General features: G+C 41.7%; 1 protein-coding gene across 1 annotated transcript in view; it reads right to left on the bottom strand.

Annotated features, from left to right (window-relative positions):
- rttn (rotatin) overlaps positions 1–19,177 on the bottom strand; it is a 43,782-nt gene that overhangs the window by 7,628 nt on the left and 16,977 nt on the right. The window contains exons 25-42 of the mRNA XM_047568790.1: positions 18,554–18,796; positions 16,442–16,598; positions 15,303–15,469; positions 14,632–14,851; positions 13,534–13,662; positions 13,249–13,359; positions 11,239–11,397; positions 10,903–10,980; positions 10,153–10,351; positions 9,880–9,974; positions 7,093–7,180; positions 6,640–6,841; positions 5,550–5,640; positions 4,046–4,196; positions 2,941–3,078; positions 2,165–2,367; positions 704–809; positions 2–99 (exon numbers count right to left, since the gene is read on the bottom strand). Coding sequence (XP_047424746.1) covers positions 2–99; positions 704–809; positions 2,165–2,367; positions 2,941–3,078; positions 4,046–4,196; positions 5,550–5,640; positions 6,640–6,841; positions 7,093–7,180; positions 9,880–9,974; positions 10,153–10,351; positions 10,903–10,980; positions 11,239–11,397; positions 13,249–13,359; positions 13,534–13,662; positions 14,632–14,851; positions 15,303–15,469; positions 16,442–16,598; positions 18,554–18,796 — 2,635 coding nt within the window. The remainder of the gene's footprint in view (position 1; positions 100–703; positions 810–2,164; positions 2,368–2,940; positions 3,079–4,045; positions 4,197–5,549; positions 5,641–6,639; positions 6,842–7,092; positions 7,181–9,879; positions 9,975–10,152; positions 10,352–10,902; positions 10,981–11,238; positions 11,398–13,248; positions 13,360–13,533; positions 13,663–14,631; positions 14,852–15,302; positions 15,470–16,441; positions 16,599–18,553; positions 18,797–19,177) is intronic.

The raw sequence follows: 19,177 nt of genomic DNA, 5'->3' as shown, positions 1-19,177 counted from the left end.
CCTTTTTGCGGTGAGAAGCTTTGCCGGGTCGGACGGACTCCAGGTGGAGCTGGGAGTAGGTTTGCTTCATTTGCTCCACACAGCTGTCGATTAACCCAGCTGGAACAAAAAAATAAATAAATTTAAGATTAAATTCACCACAAATAATTTTAAATGACACATATTTCTTTATTAATTTATAAGGAGGTAAATACACGAAGCAGCCGATGCATAAAAGAGACAATAAAATAGTAAATGCAGTTTTCTCTGCCACTGGAAACATGTTAGCATGTTAGCCAGCTAGCGTGCTATTGATAGCTTGGTGGGTTCACACACTGAGCTATATTCAACATTCTAGTAAGTTGCTATTGGTTTCCCCATAAAAGTTCACAAAAATGTTTTTTTTAAATGTTAGATGATGTCATTTATTTCCATTAAAGAGGGTCCAGTGGGAGGGGCCTTTAAATAGAAAGGATCTGCACAACCTAATGTCCGAATGTGACCATAAATTCATTAAAAAGGGGAATTAAAACGACAGTAAACAATACAGAAGCCAATTTCATACCAAAAAAAAAAATTGGTTTCACGGATGGCATTTTTCCATTTCTGGGGCAGTCGCTGCCCCCAAACCACAGGGTTTAAATGTTCAGTAGGTTAACTCAAAGAAACCACTACAGACAGCACCAGCCTCGGTCTACCTCTTGCCTAAGTTTTGGGGAATTACCTTTGGCGGCGTAGTTTTGAGCTACGGGACTGCAGGCGAGGAGCAACATCAGAGCTCTGGCTGTGAGCTTCTTCAGAGGGTCCTGAAGAGTCCTCTTCTCAAAACTCTTGATGTTAGTAATCAAAGCGGGAGATAGTGACTGCTCCAATTAACAAAATGCTCTCAAAAGACACTTACATGCATTTCATGATACACTCACTTGCCACTTTATTAGGTACACCTTGGTAGTAAAAGGTTGGACCCCATTTACCTTCAGAACTGCCTTAATTATTGGTGTCATACTTTCAACAAGGTGTTGGAAACATTCCTCTGAGATTTTGGTCCATATTGACATGATAACATCACACAGTTGCTGCAGATTTGTTGGCTGCACATCTATGATGAGAATCTCCCATTCCACCACATCCCAAAGGTTCCTCTATTGGATTGAGATCTGGTGACTGTGGAGGCCATTGGATTACAGTGAACTCATTGTCATGTTCCAGAAACCAGTTTGAGATGATATGAGCTTTGTGACATGGTGCATTATCCTGCTGGAAGTAGCCGTCAGAAGATGGTCCACTGTGGTCATAAAGGGATGGACATGGTCAGCAACAATACTCAGGGAGGCTGTGGCATTTAAACCATGCTCAGTTTGTACTAAGGGGCCCAAACTGTGCCAAGAAAATATCCCCCACACCATTACACCACCACCACCAGCCTGAACCATTGATACAAGGCAGGATGGATCCATGCATTCATGGTGTTTACGCTAAATTCTGACCCTGACATCTGAATGTTGCAGCTGAAATCAAGACTCATCAGGCCAGGCAACGTTTTTCCAGTCTTCTATTGTCCAATGTTGGTGAGTCTGTGTTAACTGTAGTCTCAGTTTCCTGTTCTTAGCTGACAGGAGTGGCCCCCGGTGTGGTCTTCTGCTGCTGTAGCCCATCTTCTCCAAGGTTGGACTTGTTGTGCGTTCAGAGATGTTATTCTGCATTCCTTGGTTGTAACCAGTGGTTATTTGAGTTTCTGTTGTCTTTCTATCATCTCCAACCAGTCTGCCCATTCTCCTCTGACCTCTCACATCAACAAGGCATTTTCATCCACACAACTTAACTCTGTAAACCCTTCGAGATGGTTATGCATGAAAACCCCAGTAGATCAGCAGTTTCTGAAATACTCAGACCAACAACCACGTTCAAAGTCACTTAAATCCTCTTTCTTCCTCATTCTGATGCTCGGTTTGAACTTCAGCAAGTTGTCTTGATCACCTCTACATGAATAAATGCATTGAATTGCAGCCATGTGATTGGCTGATTAGCCATTTGTGTGAACAAGCAATTGAACAGGTGTACCTAATAAAGTGGCAAGTGAGTTTATATCGACATAAGCAATTCTCACTAACGGTTCAGGGGTAAACAACACCTCTGATGACTTTGGAGAGACTTTCATTTATTTTGTGAACCCCCTCCACCGTACCTGCAGTAAAAGCTCGCAGAGCTCGGCGGCTGAGGGCCCGTTAAGGGTGTCTGACAGAGAGGTGGCATGTTTACAGTTTGAGATCGAAACCTCTTCGCGCCGACTCTTCGCCTCCTCCGTGAAAATGGTGCAGAGGAACTGCAGAGCCACCGTGTGAAGGAGGGCATTTGAAAACTTGTCAGAGACGCACACGGACAGCGTTCCTGCAGACATAAACAGAAAAAGAAAAGAGCGATTTGACAGGGGGGAGCAGCAGATTTATAAAGAATGACGCCGAAATACGTAGCCAGACAAAATGGCAAATCCATAGTTTAAACCCCCTGACAGCGAGACATTTGTCCACGCATCCAGACGCCGAGATGCCGTAAACTTGCACTCGCGGACAAAAAAAAAAATAAATAATAATATACACACACAAAGGCTCAGCATTCATCTTTTACCAGACTCATCAGACTTCCCCTGCTGCGTCATTAATCACAGAGGAAGATGAGTAGGAGGAGTAGAGGTAGCATAAGGACAGCATGCAATTATCTTATCCTAGCATCTGCTCAGGAGCGTTAACACAAATTGTATTTTTCTGTGCCAGAATTAATTCACTAAAATCCAGATTATTTAGTCAATAATCAGCATATTTCTTTTATGCTTCTTATGTAGAGCCTTATTTCAGCACCTCTTAAAAAAATCAAGGTCCTATGAGGTAAAACATTTCTAATTCTGACGTCCAAACAGGAACCATCGCTTCTGTCACTTTTACTGGTGGGGGAGTATTCGTGTACCCGTAAAAGTCCGCCAGCGCCTCCCCAGCGCTGCAGAGACAGATGGGTGCGCTGCCGAGCCGTCCCTCTTCAACAGAGTAGCCAGGAGCATAAACACGTCTGCCCAGCACACGCACACCACATCCTGGGCACCTGGATCTGAGGAGGGGAAAGAGTGAGTCACCCGCTTTATGGCTGCAGGGCACAGATGTCTAAATCAGATCGGCTATAACGACGCGCAGCGGCGGGGATTAACTGTAACATTACTCATATGTTCTTCCACCATTACAAAGGTTCTGGTTGGAGATTTTTGGACTACAAAAATTTTGAAAGTGCAAATGAATCCTGGTATAATTTCATTTGGTGTCCCGGAAAAATACAAGTGAACACTTATAATATGTGGAGTATTATTACTCCTCAAAGTTTAAATACTCGCATCATTTCACTGGGTACAATCCTGTGCAATATCTGTTATATATCCGTCTGCAATCCAATTACTTTTTGTTGCGATTCATTACTTACTCTGTACAATCCTGTGCAATATCTGTTCGCAATTCAACACTTTAAGCTCGTCATGCAAAACTTTTTGTTCACAATTCAGTTACTTTTGGTTGCAGTTCATTACTTTTTTATACACGTGCCAGTAATCGGATACTTATTCTATTCTATTTTTTTTAAATCTTTCATCTTTTACAGTCTTTATTCTTGTTAATTTTCTTCCACTATGTACGCTGTTGGTTTTTCTGTTCTATTCTATTCTATTCTATTCTATTCTATTCTATTCTATTTTATTCTATTCTGTGCGGAGAAACTGATTTTTTGTCGCTCATACAGCCTGAACATGTATATCTACCTCAGGGTCGGGTTAGTGGATGGGTTTATCTGTTTGTTTTATTATTATTATGATTACTTTTAATTTTTTTTATTATGTCATTTGTCTCCCGCTTTGTTTGACCGTCCTGTACTGTCAGTTCTTAAGTTATCTGGCTACACATACAGGGGATCTTATTTTGTACATTTAGTCAAATCTGTACTGAAACTGTCTTTTTCCTTCCCAGTAACAATATCTGAAACATGTTCGTATATTCTTTACAAAGAAATTTGCATTTTGAATTCAAGATCTGACCTAATCCTTTGGTATCCAGCATGAGCACAGACACCAGAGTGGACGACAGCTGCTTGGAAAAGTCCATCTGGCCAATCAGCTCCTGGCTCATCATGACACACGACCTCAGCAGTTTGGAGAAGCCGGACAGGAACTGAAGTAAAGTGAAAAGCTGGAGAAAAAACAAACAAACAAACAAACACATGGCTTTAACCTTCTGAGACACAAGCATTTGTTTGGAATTTCTTTAAAATAAGATTTGTTTAGGTCGTTAGTTTCACTTTGGATGATTTAATAAACAGCATAACATCTTAATTATTGACGAAAAACGCACTGAGGCTTAAAGTATGTGCCTAGATAATCAATCCATCCGTACATCTACAGGAAATACAACAGTTAAACTATTCAAATAAGGAAATATCTCCTTTCCTTATGATCTTTAATCATGTTACATTTCAGGGTTTCTCACATAGTCTGTTCCATAAGTTCACACCGAGAACTGAAACACATCTGTATTTTACATTTGTTCTTGCTTTACATATTTCTTCTTGAAATTTGAAAAAAAAAGGCTTTAATTCCTCACTAAAAAAATTATTACTGTAATTGAACTATATCCACTAATTTTAAGGTGTCACATTCAATAAATAATCTATTAGTTCTAAATAACCCACTTTATTTATTACTATGAAATATGAAATATAAGAATATGTTGGATTCATGTTAATATGAATATGAATAGGTGTGTAAAAAAAAATGTAAATTTGTAGGGGAAATAAAAAAAAAATTAAATAAAAAAAATACATAAAAAATGTCTGATCAACCAACGACTTTTTAAGACTCTGTTTAAATTTAATTTTATTTCACAATTTTTTCTAGCTCCACTAACAACATTAATTTTTGTTTCAGTTTCATTCAGTAACACTCTCACTATTAATTAAATTCCCTTTCTACTGTTCTTATTAGTTCCTGCAGCTCATCCCCTGAGCAAAACAATGAAATGCCCAATGTAATTTATTTTAGGTATTTGGAATTACTAGGACCTAAGAAGTATAAAAAAAAAAGTATGTTCTCCAATGTGTAACCAAAATATAGAACAGTTTATTTTAATGCAAACGCAGAATTGGAAACTAAGAACGTCCTCAAATGTGTACTTTGTTAAATTTGCATGTGATATCAAACTACAAAAGTATTAATAAGCATAAATAAACAAGTGTACTGACTGATCGCTACCAGTACATGACAGGCAAAAGTGTCCCCATACGAGTACGTAGGGTCTCGGGAGGTAAACCACCATCGAGCACCGAAGGAAAATATGCAAAAAAAAAATAAAAAAAAAATAAAACTATGTTTTTATGACAGTCAGGTTTTCCACCCATGCTGAAATCTGGGGGCGCACTGAAGTAAACCAGCGCCGCACAGAAAGTGAAACTGGCACTGTGCACTGTACAAGCCCACGTTTTATGTCCTTAGTCATGACAACAAGTTGGTGAGTTCTTTAGAAATGTTTGTTACAGCGTTTCCCCACCTGACTCTTCAGGTCTTCTCTCTCTGCTGGAAGGATGGTGGGAGTCTTCAGCTGAGTCAGACACTTCTCGATCGGCCCGACCTCCACAAGACTGAGGAAGAAAATGACAGGGGGGGAAAAAATGGGTCTGCAGTTTGCAAGATTAAAATCTAATTTCCATGCAATGTCACTCCGTGTCACCTTAGCACCATGTTTTTTTTCTTTGTCCGGGTCTGAAAAGGTTTCTGGGCAGGTTATTTTACCACCACGTCCTCTGTTCTTGGTTTTAATCTGCAACCTTGCTCTCTGATTGCTATATTTGGGATTCCTGACCCCACAGCTGCACTTAACCCCACATAATTACATCTTTCACATTGTTCCTTTTTTTTTTTTTGTGTGTATTTGTGGCCGTGCACATATGAATACATGTTCAAAGAAAAAATCTAATTCCCTCCTCGATAAAAAAATTTAAAAAAACACATTTATTTATGTAATCTTTAATATTTACAAACGAGAATAAAATATAAAATAATCTAAAAATATTGGTGCCAAGGCTCAGTGTTGATTTATGTCCGTGAAAGTGAAGAAAGTAGAGCCCCCCCCTGGTGGCTGGAGTCGTCATAAGCACCTAATCCATGTTAGTGAGTGGGAATTGGGTCGAAATAAAAGACTAGAATACATGAGAAATACCTTTTTTTTTTTTTTTTTTCTGTCAGGGATGGTTTCAGTCATTTCATGTAGTTAACACACATTTGAAATTTCAAAATTCCAAAACTAAACAGTGGTAACAGTCTTGGAAAATGTATATTATTCCTCACACTAGATTTCATTTTCCATAAATTTAGAGCTGTGGAAATTTATTAAATCCATTTCAATTCTTTTCCATACTTGCGTAGGAACTCTCTTAAGACCCGTGGGGCTGTGAGAAGAATATATAAAACTAAATATGTTTAGTGTATAAATATGTTAAGTGTATAATCCAACATTTCCTTGTAACTGGTGCAAGTGGAGCAGAGTGTAGAGTTAACTAAATGAAAATGATCAGATATATGAGATTTTATTCATGATAACACATTAAGAGGAGGAGGATGGTGTTTGTGTGGACCGTTACCTGGCAAAGACCTGCAGGAGCTGGTTATTTCGGATGGCGGCGAGGGTGAAGTCTGGCAGGACGGCCAGCAGGTTGGTCAGCAGGCCACAGTGGGCCGTGAGGAGGTCAGGAGTTACCATGACGACGGGTTCCACGGCCGAGGGTTCGCCCTGTCGGGAGTCCTGCGAGGCGACCGAGTTGCTCGAGTCCGTGTCACTCTGGCCTGAGAGAGACATCAATACAGAGATAATAGAGTTGCCTCCCCGACGGTTCACACAGTCACAGTGAATCACAACTCAAGACGAAGTCAAACCGAGGTAGAGGAGCCGTATATTAAGGACACTAATGCAAATGGTTTTAGTTTAATCACTGATCACACAGATCCATTGGAAAATAATATGTGATGTGGTTTTAAGAGGTAAATAAGCACTGTTATTGTGTTATTGTGCACACAGATTTTCCTCTCTGTAGTACCTTGAGCCATCAGTCTGTTGGCGGGGGTATCTTCTGCGACGCTCAGTGGGGAGGGAGCCTTAGGGCTGTGCAGCCCTGAACCTCTTATCTATAATGGACAACATGAAGAGGTGAGAACCCATTTGACTTAATGCAGCGTTTATTTGCTGGTGTGCATAAACAGAAGGTCGCTTTTCTCTACCTAAACCAAATACAAATATCCTCAAATGTACAGTGGAATATAAATCAATGAAAACTTGGAAATTCTTTATCACTGTCAATGACTTCAAGAAGCAAATAAAGCAACACCTTGGCAAATACAACATATGGTTATTACATACTGACAGGTTTAATTCATGTCGTTTGTTAACCTGCTGCGTCCTCATATGGGGACGTTAAGGTTTAGGTTTGTAGCAGCTTCTTATTCTGCTTCATTTAAACTTTTATCCTCTTTACTAGATACTAGTTGGTGTAAAACATGATAGCAGTCATTTTAGTTGATTCAATCTGCAGCTGATCACAGGAAAAAAATGGACAAGGTATAAAACCAAATTTTACAGATGAAACTTGTTTATTTACATTTATTAACTTTTTTTTAGTTTAATATGACACACATTCTATCAACAATAACGAGCAATAAATCCACTAATTAGTAAGTAATAGATTGAGGACGTTGGGACTTCATTATTTGCAATTCTGTCTTTGCTCAGAAATGAAAATTAATAGTTTTATATTTTGTTACATATTGTGACTTTATTTTAATATTGAGTGAAATAATCCCCGTGTCCACACATGAGGACACAAATTTTCCCCAAAAACGAGTTCCTGTTTAAACATGACACTTAGTTTTTATAACAAGTTAAGATAAGATGATAAATGCCTTTATTTATCCCACAAAGGGGAAATTGTCATTGTTAACAGCAGCAGATACATTCAGTAATCACACACAGTCCACATATGGGTGGACTAAAGAATAAAATATAAATATAAGAATATAAAAAAACATAAAAAAAGATATATTACAAACAAACAAGGCATTGTTCAACTAAGAAAATATGGAAACTGAGTATATATATATATATTTAATCCCAAATAAAGAGAAATGGAGAAGTTAAAAATGCAGACCAAACAAAAGCTCAGGTCTCAGGAGGTTAATGTTGTTTTGTTGTGGTTGTCCATATGCTTTTGTACAAATGTTTATCTTTTTGTTTTCTTCTTTTTGCCTTAAGTTGATGATCTTAGAATATTGTTAAGTTTATTGTAAGTTATATGGTATTATTTGTTCTTTATAATGTATCTTTTTAACTGTATTGTTTTAATGTGGACCCCAGGAAGACTAACAGTGCTCTAAGGCACAGCTAATGGGGATTCTTATCAGTGGTGTCTTTGCATTAAGGGCCCCACCAGATGGCGCCGCTGTGCAGGGGAGGATTGTACGCTTTGATAAGTTTTCGGTGTAAGTTAGTAATAAATTCAACTTTGTTCCGAATTAGTTGTCCGCAGATTTCATTTGATGAACGTAATTTCCTCTGTAGACACTTTTTGTGGTGTAGTTGTGTGTGAATAGTTCATTGTGCCTGATGCTCTGTTTCCGCTCGGTGGGGCACAGCGGAGATGGCCCTGGCCTGCAGTGTTGTGGACTGGTGAACTGCTGTGTCCAGTTTGGGTAGTGGGGCATGAAGTTCGGTGCCCCCAAAGGATTCTCATTGGATGATTTGAAGCAGTGGGGCGATGACTGCACAGGTCTCGCTAGCTCGGCTAATGTAATTGACTGTATATACCTGTGGCTAACGGGAGCTAATTCACGTTTCATTCATTAATAGCGTGATGACTTGAGTTGGCTATGTGGCTAGTCTGCGATTTGGGACTTTACTGAGTAGAAGTTGGAGACAAAAGTTTTGAGACCATATCCACCAGAGGATTTTATCATTCCGCAAGAGGGAAAAGACAAAACTAGGTCATTCAACCAGGAGTGGTTTAAGCAAAACCTGGGTTAACCGGGAGGGAGCAAGAAGGTCTGGATTTTAGTCTTTTGGAGTTTGCATGTTCTCCCTCATCTGTGTGGGTTTTCTCTGGGTACTCCGGTTTCCTCCCACCTCCAAAGACATGCTCATTAGGCTAATTAGTCATTCTTAATTGAGTGTGAATGTGAATGATTGTTTGTCTATACGTTAACCTTGTAATAGACTAAGGACCTGTTCAGGGTGTACCCCGCCTCTCGCCCGATGACAGCTGGGATAGGGATAACCCACGCGACCCTAGTGAGGATAAGCAGTAGTAAAAGATGAGATGAGATGAGATGAGATGAGATGAGATGAGATGAGATGAGATGAGATGAGATGAGATGAGATGAGATGAGATGAGATGAGATGAATCGAGTTGACTTCTTCGCTGGTGTGCGATTTAGGACTTTAACACCTGAGCAGTAGTTGGAGATAAAAGGTTTTGGACCATATCCACCAGAGGATTTAATCCTTTCTCAAGAGGGAAAAGACAAAACTAGGTCATTCAACCAGGAGTGGTTTAAGCAAAAAAACGTAGTTAACCGAGAGCTTGTCAAAAAGGGCTTGGTGAATCTAATAAAAGCGAGAAGGTCTGGGTTTGAGTCCAGCTCAGTACGTTCTGGGTGGCATGTCTTAGGTGGGTTTTCTCCAGCTGCTGTGTTTCTGTTTGTTGTGAGGGCATTGCTCTCTGGTATTTCTGGACTGCATCATAAGATTCTCCTGCATGACCCCCACCTCTACCCAAAATCACCACTGATCCTTACACATAAATAAATAAATATGGGAAAAAACCACTGCCACTGACCACAGTGCTGGAGGTGGAGAGGGAGCTGGAAGGCCTGCTAGAGGTGACGGTGGGTGCGGGTGGTTCGTATCTCCACCACAGAGAATTCTCAGAATCTAGACCGAAAGATTCAACACAACAGGATGACATACGAGTGGCAGAAAATGATGAAAAATTCAAAATACAACTCACTGTGGATGTGTACCACATTAAATTTTTACAGTATGAAAGCTATAATGGATGTCTCTCTCTGTACCGTGGGCATGGTTAATTAAACACAGGCTCGGAGCTTACCCACTGAAGTGCTCTCCTGAGGGCAGGGGCCGCTGTTAACGCCAGCGTGAGGTTGGAGGTGGAAAGCGTACCTGCCACGATAACAACTAGAGGCAGAGAGAGCCACGTGCTGGAAATACTGACAGTGGTAGAGCAGAGCCTGCAGCGCTGGAAGACCCACCAGAGACACGCCTGACGCCTCGTCGTGGACACATGGATGCTGGGAGAGGGGGGGGAAAGCAAAGACAGATGCTGAGACGTCACATTTGCGTTTCTCCAAACTGATAAAAATCAAGAGAAGGGAGACGAAAATAGGACAAACTAGAAAAAGGTTAAGGGTATTAGTTAAGTCGCTCACAAATGTCACTTCATATCTAAGGGATGACATTTTGTGTCCTAGTTTCTTTCTTTTTCAAAATAGCCTCAGCAAATAAACAGTTTTTTATTTTATTTTTTTTAAATCTTTGTATCAGATTTATGTTTTGCTTTCATAAGACGAGAATAAATTGTTGTAATAAACAGCTGCATTCACAAGTAACGGCGTCCTGAATTAAGATGCTTTTAACGCCTCGACAAAAATTTAATTATTTTGGACATGACTGCTAGCGACACCCCCCCGGTCTGAACCCTGCAGGGCTCAACGAGAGAGAGACGAGGATGGGTAGGAATGGAAAAGAGGTAGTATAAACAAAGACACAACAGCGAGACAGGGAGAGAGAAAACAGTTTGTGGTCTATAAAAGCTTTTTAACTAGCTGGCAGATCTGCTGACCTGCCAGTGGGAGTCCTTGGCCTCCTCTGCGTTGGCAGGCATGGGCATCACCAGCAAGTTCTGCAGGATAAATGCAGCCTGGACACACAAACCAAAAAAAACAAAAAAAAAAAAACACACACACAGTCAAGACTACATCAGCAACACTGCCATCTGCCTGTCTTTGGTAGGTAATACAGATTTGAATCCTTTTCACTGTTTAATAATGCTGTGGAAACCACCCGTTAACCATCTCTAAGGTTTCATGTTAGTTTACTTATTACCTGTGTAATAATAAGATGAATAATTAAAACATATTCCTGTGCTTTAAGAGACAATTCATCTGTGACCTCGTACCTCTCTGCGGACCATGCTGCTCTCCTGCTGATCCAGGAGGATGTTGAGCAAGGTGCCCCACAGACCTCCGCTGATGTTCTGACAGCTGACACATAAAGCCTGGCACCCGCTGGGCATCGAGGACAGAGCCGCACCTAAACCCAAGCTGGCAAATCTCACCTGACGTGAGGGAGACGCACAATGTTGGAAAAGAGAGAAAAAATAAATATTGGTGTTAGAAAAATACAAGGTTAACCTCCTGAGATCCTGCATCCTCATATTGGGAGATTAAGTTTAAGGTTTGCAGTAGGGCTGGGCGTATCAATCGAAATATCGATAGTATCGCTACCAAGGTCAGTATCGGTATCGGATCGATACTAGTGTGATGAGATCGATACTTTTTGTCATTTTCTATACATCCAGCAAATTATTCAGAGTTCATGTGAGTGCAACTTCTCTCCGAGTCTGTGTGCGTCAGGAGCTTCGCCATCCTCACCTGTAGTAAAAGGTGGATATGGTCAGAGTTTGACACTCGAATGCATCGCACAGCTGGAACTAATGCCGTTATTGAAATGCATCAGTACTCGGAAGAGAAGACAACTACACTGGATGCAGACTCACTTCTTTGGTGGAAAATGTATGAGCCAACATTTCCCTCTCTTTGTTTACTTATTTTGCTGCTGTTACTGACTTTATTTTTCATTGTTGTTGTGTTGTTGACATTGTTACATTTATATTCTTGTTACATTGTTCCTTTTTCTTAGTTTGCAATAATGTTTTTTTTTCTAAATACAATTGTGTGTAGCAAAAGTAGAATTATTTAAATTTTATACTGTTAAATTGTTTTTTATAACATAATTAGTTAAGAAAAAAACTGTTTATTTGCCTAAATATTTGTCCTGTATTTTATCATAATCCTAATAAACTAACAGCTTACTTGCAAAGTTATTCAATGATTATGATATTTCAAGAAAAAGTATCGGTATTGGCAATACTAGCCCTGTATTTACTTGGTATTGGATCGATACCAAAACTCCCAGTATCGCCCAGCCCTAGTTTGCAGCTGCTTCTTCTTATTCTTTTCATTTAAACCTGTTGTCCTCTTAAGTGGACGCTTTAGTCTGCCACCTAGTGGTAGCAAAAGAACATGATAGCAGGCTGATTCATTCTGTGGGAGATTAAACTGTTGCACAAGATAATTCTCTCTCTTTAAAATTAATAGTAGGGAAGTACAGAAGTCGGTAAACAAGATGGTCGTATCCATGAAAGCTCTCGTCTTGTCTGAATATAACGTAAGCTTCAAACTATTGTTTACACACGGGGCGGCCATCTTGGTAATTCAACTCAGGGGTAGTGAGGATCCTACGACTTCAGGGGACGTTCCAGACGAAAATTCCAACTCAGAAATTCCTATTTCTGAGTACAAAAGGAACAAGCCATCTGTAAACGTATCTAGGGCAGGATCTGATGTATATGAATGAATGTAACCTTTTTATTGTCAGTCTATTCTGTATTTGCTAAAGTGCATGTGTATCGACTCGTTGCTGCAAGTAAAACTTATGAACGAGACTCCAGTGACTCTGTAATTCTTAATGAAAGAATTCCTGTAGATATTAGCATATGCAGACTGAAAAAGGATAGATTTCAAACGTGTTACCTGCAGCAGCATTAGATGTTAAATTAGCCTCTGATTTATGGTTGCTAGTTTCTTCTGTGACAAATCAGCCTCTTACACCGACTTGTGTAAGAACCTATTTTTCTGCAAACAGACAGAGAATCTGATATGACAAACTGTCACGTCGTGTGCGTTTCTGTTTTTGTGCAGCTGCTGTGGGTCTAATTTAGTCCCAAAGGCCAAACATCTAAAACTTCATCTTATGACAGAAAGCGTTTTTGAAGTGAAGCTACAGAAGGAACAGAAAACTCCCAAATATCCACGACCGCATTGTCTCCTACTGTGTCCATACCATGAAGTCTGAGCGCTAATTAACAAATTCAAGGGAATTGGAAGCAGTTGCGGTTTCTCTGTACCTCTTGATCTCGGTCCACCCACAGCGGGATGAGCCAGGCCAAACACAACTGCGAGTCACTCGCCTCCTCAGCTGCTGCCTCGTTCCCCAAGGACCACTGGGAAATCAGATCCTGGTGCAAGAAAAAAAAAGGTTTTTGGTTTAATTGCAGAATGTTTGCTATTGTGAAATACTGTGCTCACCTTCTATCCAAACAGTAGACTCTGAATATTGGAACATATTGACTTCTATATTGTTTCTACACACATCCTGTAGATTTCATTTCAAAAGCTTGACTACAACTTGCCTTGTCCTTGTTTTCAGACATCATCTCATGGGACAGGTGAAGCAAGCAGATGACAGCGTTCTTTGTCACACCTTTCCCCATGAAAGACAACGAGTTCCCTCCCCACTCCACATAAAACGACGAGATCACCTGTGTAAAGGACATAGGATGTATTTGAAATGCTGCATTACAGAAAAATGCAGTTACCGTCAGCTGGATGAGGATGTATTAGGATCTTTTTCCGCTTCTTATTTGATAACGAGCTGCACTTCTGTCGACTGCACAGGAAAAGGCAAAAGACGGTTCCCAGAACAAAGAGTGCTTGTTTCTGAGTTAGTGCTAACTGTATGCATGTCAAGCAGCACACTGCAGCCAAATGGAAGTTAAATACAGCGGAGACTAATTATCTAGCTTTGTTGTGCCATCACGATGTGAGGCTGCACAGAGGAGCAGATGAAGAGAGGAGCCCAAGGCCTGCTGAGCTTCAGAGCGCTGCGTTGCCAAGAGTATCAGGCCAGAGGTGCGGGTCACAGGGTTTAAAAGGCTGAGGTGAAAGAGTCAGTTATCTGGTGGTTACCAAATAAATGGATGTTGCCACCAGAAACCCCCGGCTGAAAGGGAAATTAACCTTTAATTTTCATCTTATGTTATTCATGTCAATGAAATCTCGCCCAATAGGAAGGAAAAATGAGCTGATGTGTGCTGTGTAAACACAGCAGCCTATTCCACAGGGTTCTTCAGTTTGGACACCTCTGTGCAGAGGACTGCTGCGCAAGCTGGTCTACACCGTGTTACGCTATTGTTTTATGGACTGTCGAACAGCTGAACAGATGGAAAAGGCAAGGTTGATTAATCTCATCAGCATCTTCACAGTGTGGCAAATCCAATCAATGAGATTTTTACCCATTGCCATTCATGTCCTGCAACCATATTTTGGTAGATTTTAATTAATTCCTCAGAAACTACTCGGATTCTCCTTTTTATTCGTTTACTGTAGGCATTCTCGTATCCGAGGAGAGGGCGGGAGGCTCGCTGGTGTCCGTGTAACACGTGAACATATGCACGCACACTGCGCAGGGGCGAAACTTCATGCAAACACGGGCTGACGCACAAACGCACCTCCAACAATCCGCTGAGATACTTGGAGCAGAGGGAGCTGGGCTCCAGGTCGGGGCAGTGGGAGCTCCAGCCGGGCTGGGCGGTCAGGCAGACCATGCCCTGCAGCGTCCTCTCAAGGCTGGGAAGGCCATAGAAACGCGGGGCGTCGGATACCCGCAGGCTCTGAAGCAAGCGGACTGCCAGCTGGCTCTTGAAGGGACCTGCTAACGCCAAACATAGCCTGGACAGACAGGAAAGGGGGAGAGCAGAGAGAGAGGAGGGAGGGCCGAGAAAACCCAGACAGACAGAAGGGGACAAGAAAACAAACAGACAGACATGAAAAAAACAGGAAGAGAGATTAAGAATTGATATTAATCAATGTTCAAACCCTCGGGCAGGCAGTAAAGCAACACGCGGCGCGTACGCTCGCCCACATTTCCCATACATTAACGAGCAATAATCACAGCGGCTCTTTCATTTATTTTTCATGCCGCAAATATTATTCATTAGACGTGTAGGAAGAATTTTATCACGGTGCTGGTAGAGGAGGTCTTGGAGGACAAATCTTGACTCTGTGGCCCCGAGTTGTTAAGTTTTTATTTTAGGGAGGCAGATGAGATTCTTAACTTAAAAAATAAAAATAAAAAACATGACGGCGGTATGCGTGGAAAGCCACAGGTCTGCGGTGCTACCTGTCGGTGGTGTGCGTTAGTCGGAGCAGTAAGGTGTTGAAGAAGCCGATGAGCTCTCTCTGCAGTCTCTGGCTCACGTGGTTCTTCAGCTCCTCGGGCTCGGCCGGGCTGTGGGTTGAGGTGTGCGTCTCCACGCCGAGCAGCAAACTAAGGAGCGACACCGTCTCCTGGAAGATGGGTGGATAAAAAAAAAACGTGATTTCCTGAATACGACACAACTCCAGATTCATCGCTTCTTTTCTTGGCTCCATTCTGAGCTTAAAACACGTAATTTTGTCCAAATTGTTTATTAATGTTAACGACTGGATTATACAGTGAAATATGCAAAGTTCTGTTCATTTATCTGTTCTAAATTTAAACAAGCTGACTCCAGGAGTTGAGATGCAGAGAAGTGAGAGAGAGAAGTGTGTGTGTGCGTGAGTAACTCTGCCCAAAGACAAGCAGCAATTTATTACCGAGCAGCGTGCATACAGTGGGTAGTTAACGCAACTGTACGAGGCGACAGATGTTCCCGAAACAGCTCAGTAATTACAGAGATTTTGGAGCGGAGCAGCGCCGCTCACCCCTACCAGGCTTTCAGTCTGAGTCTACTTTAGCTGCCAGGGGAGGACTTATTGTTTACACACACATTAATGAGAAAGCCAAGGTGAGACTGATTAAATCCTAAAAGCAGCTCTCTCCCCGCTAAAAGAATATGGTGATTCTCCTCCTCGGGCGAAGAAATATGAATCCAACTTTGTTTTAAGAGCTCAGGAAATAATCTCTGCCACGAGTCTGAGGTGGGAAAGCAGTGATACTATTTTTCTGCTGTTGTGACAGAGTAATATTTTCAGCTTGTCTGACAGCTTATGTGATTTATTCATGCTAGGATTCTAGGTATATAAGCCTCTGTGTTGGAGAGGAGGGCGCCTAACCAGATTACTAGTTAATGGAGATGCATATACACATTCGGCTGCTGCGCACAAAAAGACTCGGCGCAGTGCTGCACGGTTATGAGAGATCTGCAGTAATTACGGATAACAAGGCCACTCGTGTGCTGCTCATCACGAAACTATCTAAAGGCCGCAGCTCTAATGCACCGAGGTTTTTTTTTTTTTACTCGCATGCATCCACGTCCAGAAAGCGTCAGAGATTCGTACCCGGCTGAGGAGCAGCTCCAGTATCCAGCGCAGGTCCTCGTCCTCTGGGTCACACACGAACTCCGTGTGCATCTGTCTGAAGTAGGCGTTCAAAAATGCAACAATGCCCACCAGCAACCTTTCATCCTCGACAGAGGCTGGACACACCTGGAGAAACCTGCGGGGAGGAAGAGGCAGTGGCAGCATTACGGAGAGAAAACGGATTCTGAGACGCAACAAGCTGCTAAATAGTAAAAATTCGAGTAAATCGTGAAATATTGCATCTTGCATTTCATGCAGGAAGATGAAAGGAAACAAACTAAGAACATTGTTTTCCAAAAAAAAACGACTGTTAGAAATCTGGGAATTCTGGAAACATAAACCTTTTCCCAATTGCGTCCAGATGAGCATCTCGTCAGAAAAACATCATCCTGAGTTGAGCCCGACGCCAAAAAAACTGTGGAATCTGTTTTTTTTTTTGGACTATCGCAGTGAGTTTTGTGTGATTGTTGGTTGGAACCGAGTGCCTGTTGTTTTTCAGTTCAACAAAGACCGTATGGAGCAGATGGTAAACGCTAGCATGGCGGCGCAGCCTGCCAGTCCTTTTACGAGTTGTAAGCAGTTTATTTCTGCCACATACGAGCTCATAAAGCTCAACAACGTTGATTTTCATTAACATCACGCTCCATTTGTCGGTTAAAAATTACATTTTGAATTACAATTACAGTGAGCATTATACTCAACACTGTTTTTTTTCCAGTGAATAACATAAAGAACTACGTTTTTTTGATTAATAGTGTCATTAGTGGAGGCACAGTGGTGCAGTTGTGAGCGCTGTCACCTCACAGCCAGAAGGTTCTAGGATCTATGAAAACTTTCCCTCTGACTGCTGCTCCAGCTTCCTCCCTTATTCCAAAGGCATGTTAGTTTTTTGGGGTTTTTTTGGGGAGTGATTCTAACTCGGTCGTAGTTGTGCTCTTTGTGTCTCTCTACGTTAACCCTGTGATAAACTGGCAGCCTGTCTGGAGTGGACCTGACCTCTCGCCCAGTGCCAGCTGGGGTCGGCTCAGGACACTGTAGAAGGAGGATAATAGACGATGGCTTGATAGTATCGGTGAACGTAAGTCAACGATTCAGGTGAAAGTTAAAGATTAACATGGTTTCTTCATTCAGATCAGATCATAACATTATGACCACTTTCCTAATATTGTGAAGGTCTCTACATCAGAGAATGGACATGGGCCTTCTGAGGGCTGTGTCCCTGTCACTTTAATGTCATTGAACTCAAGTTAGAACGAAATTTAGTTTTGGAGCTTGAGGTCAAGTGTCTAAAAAGTAATAATTAAATAAATACACACACACTACAGGCTGAAGGTTTGGAAGCAACTTAAAGTTTCTGTTCCCTTCTTTAAAAACCAGCATGAGTTCTATGTATTTTGGGATGTATTTCCTGCATGATCAGACTGTACAAGATCTTCTTCAGCGGAGGTGGAGAGACTTTGTTCTTCTGGGCCTTTTTAATAATGTGGGTGGTGTTCACTGTCCAGCTCGAGTCCTCTGTGATGTGCCGGCCAAGGAACTTCTGTGAACTGCTCCACCACCTCTCCGTTGATGCTTAGACCTGTGTGCTGTCTTTGTCTAGTATTGTCTAGTATTGAGGTTCAGGTGGTTGTCACTGCACCAGACCACTAGTCTCTAGACCGACCTCCTCCCCGTACGGAGCCTCACTGATGCAGTGACAAAGGCCAGATCCAAACGTTTCCCAGCAGAACACTGAATTTCCACAAGATGGTCGATGTTATTCACATCTCCAGTTACTGGTTTTAATGTTGTGGCTGATCGACGTATAATAACACTGAAAGGAAAAAGGCTGAATGACTAAAAGGGAGAAGTTGTGTTACGGTATGTAGTAGCAAGTTAAGCAAAGAATGAATCAAATACTGCAAAATAGAAGTGAAGAAAGAAAATATTAACAGATTAATTGATTGCAGGTTGTTCAACACACTTTACTCTGTGTGCATTGCAAAAAAAAAGTATTACAGAGAGTTCAAACTCAATTTGCTGAATTCATAAACCTTCACCAGACATATTTACAGCTGCAGATGCGTCATGTCTAACGTGTTTGCAGGATACCTGGTCACTGCCGGGTGCCAACTGAGAGAGCGAAGGGTGTTTCTGCAGCTGTGGGTGGGAACGTGAGGGAGAACCAGCCTGTCAATCAGCAGGTAGAGCCTGAGCCTGGAGAGGGCAGAGGCCACAGAGCTGTGTCCCTCCGCGGTGACGATGGTCTGGATGCAGTCCTGCAGCGCGGTGGGGAGGTGAACAGCCTGCAGCCACAGAATCTGAACTTCTGACAGCTTTAAGTCAGGATGAAATCTGTGGGGAGGAGCAGAATGTAAATGTCTACAAAAAAAAAAAAAAATGTATCCAAAATCACATTACATGATTATTGATGCACTGTCAACAAGTGTGTTGCATAAGCATCTCCCTCAGGAGCATACTAATGACTGCATTTACAAACATATTTGATCACCAGCCCAGAGGGATGAGACATTTATGAGTCATCAGGAGGGAGAAGTTTTCTGAGAATTTCCCGCAATTCAATCAACTCAATCGAGCAGAGACAGCGACGGTCGTACCAGCCACGCTCGATGGCAGCGTTAAAGGGGAAGAAATGAATCCTGTCACCACGATAGGTAAAGAAAAAGACAGCTCTGCAGCCAGACACAACAATATTTGCATAAATGCAAAGTGCAA

This window comes from Mugil cephalus, chromosome 18, assembly GCF_022458985.1.
Source record: "Mugil cephalus isolate CIBA_MC_2020 chromosome 18, CIBA_Mcephalus_1.1, whole genome shotgun sequence".
Taxonomy (NCBI): Eukaryota; Metazoa; Chordata; class Actinopteri; order Mugiliformes; family Mugilidae; genus Mugil; species Mugil cephalus.
The sequence above is the reverse complement of the archived record's forward strand: the minus strand, read 5'-3'. Positions and strand labels throughout refer to the sequence as shown.